This window comes from Vanessa tameamea, chromosome 2 (genome assembly GCF_037043105.1).
Source record: "Vanessa tameamea isolate UH-Manoa-2023 chromosome 2, ilVanTame1 primary haplotype, whole genome shotgun sequence".
NCBI classification, from domain to species: domain Eukaryota; kingdom Metazoa; phylum Arthropoda; class Insecta; order Lepidoptera; family Nymphalidae; genus Vanessa; species Vanessa tameamea.
In genome coordinates, this window is record NC_087310.1 from 4,458,718 (window position 1) to 4,462,085 (window position 3,368).

The following is a 3,368-nucleotide window of genomic DNA, read 5'->3' on the forward strand; positions in this document are numbered from 1 at the left end:
AGTCATTCTCGGCATTGTTCACCTGAAAGTTTATCTAGGTTTCGAAAAAAAGTTAATTAAAACAAGTGAAATAGTGAAAGTAGGTAAACATCGTTTCGTTATCAATCACCTGTGACGAAAAAGGTAATAATACTATTTTATCTAATTGTATTTAAATTTAAAAATAAATATTTTCTTCGTTTAAATTATTTTTGGGCATATATTTAGAAGAAATTAAATATTTTTACTAAAACTTTGAGAAAACCTTTTATAATTAACTTTTTTAATTTAGTAAAATAGATTCAAAACAATGGCCGAGGAATCAGGATCTGGGTATCATCTACGAAGGCGACGTGGTCTTGGTAAACCGCAACTGGCCTTAAACCTGGATCCGGGTTACGTGAACGAAGGTTGCAGTAAACTGGGTACCCCCTCACCAAGTTACGTGAAACTAACGCCCAGCGTCACCCCCAGCTCTGCCAGATTGCTACAAGAATTTAAGAATAAACAACAATCGTTCGATATACGGGTATGTTCAAACATATATAATATTCATAAAACATTTGAAGATAAAATTATTAATTTAATTTGTTGTTTTTTTTCTAAATATATGTTGGAATAGGTAGAGGATTGCGAAGAAATAGAAATTATTATTGAGAGCGACGAAGAAGGTGAGGCTGAGGAAAATGCGTCGGCGGTCGTACAGAATCGCCCCGTCACTCCCACACCCGTACAGGATTTCGGTACTAGTGTCGTCTACATGGAAGGTAATATTAAAATATTTCATAAATATTTTTTGCACTAATGCAAATCAAATTAATACTTTATCCGTAATACTTAAGATATCGTTTGAATCGTACTTTACAAGATTAAATTAATGTAAAGCTACTATCGGTTCTTCAATTAAATAAGAAAATTACTTTAATCATACGCAATTAACGCTTATTAATTAATGATAATCACGCAAGAAGATCAAGCTGCTAAATGAAAGTAATAGCAATGATAAACAAGGGTACTGACAGGAAAAAAATACAGAAATAAAGTAATGCTTAGCTAATTGTTGTCCCGTTTGAAACGTTAGTAAGTCAGTCTAACTACGACGTGACGTAACATCATAGGAATGGTAAATATTTCTTGTAATGCTGATGTCTATGAGCAGTGGTGGCAATTTACAATTAGATTTACCAATTGTTTATAAGCAAAAATATTTTCATTAAATTTACGTAATGACTCCTTGAGAAATAGCCAAGACTGATTATAAACATGTTTTAAGTGAATCAATACAATAAATAAAACTGGTAACGGTGACATTTAAAAACTTAACGCAGTAAGTACTCGATTAAAGTAAGGTATGGTTATCATCGAACCTATTATTCGATAATACAATATCTGAACAACACAAATCGAAATAGAATAATGGGTATGGACGGGATCTGCTGTGCGATTCTGTAAGAATTCACTTCGTATCTCACTCGTAAAATGTTGACAACCTACTTGCGGTGATACGCCGTTTTGATACGTGTATCCTATACATTTTATAATTATTTTAGTCAAAACCGTATATCACATTCTGACTTTTCACTCTTCATATTCTGAGGTGAGTTTCCAGTTTTTCTTACAGTACGAATTTATATATATAGAAATATTATGTAAGACAAACCTTAAAATTCATCGTAGATCACGATCGCAAGAAGTTTAAAAGTGATTTGCGATATTGATTATAACATTTAAAATATTCAATCATCAAAATATTTAAAATATTCAAGCATATCTCTGTAAGTCGGATTTAAGATCACGTCTGATGTACAAAGTGAGTTCTTATTAAATATTTCCTTTTCGATATTTGTACAGTCAGAGTAAGAAAACCTTCATCAGTTTTCAAAATCATTCCTTTATCAAGTCGTAAACTCTTAGTACCTTTTGAAACTAAAGCACTAACCAGACAACTGCATATAAAATTAAACTAAAATAGTATGATAACTTGGTTCAAAATAGTGTAACATCTTTGGACTACGTCTAGTGTCATAACAACATGAAACCTTTTTAATGGCCTAATTAGTCATTACAAGATTTAAATTAGATAGGATATCTTCTACTGAATTGTCAAAGTCTGTCAGTGTCATATATTTTCTTGCAATATCTTGCAATTTTACAACAATTAGAATAAAAACGCTTGTAATATTATTCGGCCGTTGATTTGAGTGACGGTTAATGTAATGACGTGACGTGTGATGAGTGGCTCCATCGTCACTGGGAAGTGGTGGTGATTCCTTGGCCTGCAAAAGCGGCGGATATAAACTCTATCCAAAATATATGGGGTTTGATGGTGCAGCGGTGGAAAAATAATAACGATAGAACCAAAGCAGCTGTCTTAGAACATTGCCGAAGTGTTTGGGAGAGCTTCAGAGGAACCGACATATGCTCTCGCTTTGTTGGATCAATGCGACAGCGACTACAAGCTGTGATTGATACGAATGGCGGATATACTCGTTTTTAATAAAATAAATAAGACTTGTTCAAATGAATAAATTTTACCATAATGACTATTTCATTTACTACTTCCGTCCTTCGGTTTCATCAGCGTTCCCGAAAGATTTTATGTTTTCCCGGGATAAAAAATGTCCCATATGTTATTCCAGTACTTCTATCTGTGTAAAAAAATTTACACGTTCAGTAATTTTTACGTGAAAGAGTAACAAACATCCATCCATACCTCAGAGAAATCAGCCAGATCCATACGCACAAACCTTCGCGTTTATAATATTAGTAGGAAGTAGGATTACTACTATGCACTCTCTTTTATAAGAGACAAGACAATGTCCTAATCTCCGATGTTACACGAGCATTCACGAAGGGCTATGAGGTTTCATGAAAAATTGGTAATTGTCATCCCGATTGACTCGGCTTCTTCTTATTAGTATTATAGCTTTTAAACGCTATTATACTCTTTGCTAGATGCGACTTATAATGACATTGCGACGCAATATGTCATACTCATCGGTAAAACAGATTATCGCTCATACTGAGCACACGAAAATAGATCTTAAGGTGACGAACCTTTTCTTACCCCGACTGTACATACACTGAAATCTTTCTGATAATATTGCATGTTTACCGACCTTAACCATATCCGTTAATATGTATAAGGTTTAAGCAACATTTCATTGTGTTTTGTGCTCTTTGCAGGACCGCAAGCTTCCGATTTTCTGAAAGTAAAAACATTTGAGCAGGATTGTTACACTGACGTCTCGGATGCGGGTTCAGACGATGAAGACGAGCAATAGTCTGACATATTCATATTTCACACTACTCATGTTATAAAGCACTTTAAATAGTATGTTTATTTACACAATTATATAAAATAATAAATAAATATATTTCTATACTAA

The 3,368-nt window shown here is 33.4% G+C and overlaps 1 protein-coding gene across 1 annotated transcript; it reads left to right on the top strand.

The window, feature by feature from the left end:
• LOC113399718 (uncharacterized) lies at positions 1–3,368 on the top strand. Its single transcript, XM_026638912.2, has 4 exons — positions 1–123; positions 272–508; positions 602–746; positions 3,166–3,368. Exons 2-4 carry the CDS (start codon positions 290–292, stop codon positions 3,261–3,263), a joined length of 462 nt encoding a protein of 153 aa, XP_026494697.1. The 5' UTR covers positions 1–123; positions 272–289; the 3' UTR covers positions 3,264–3,368.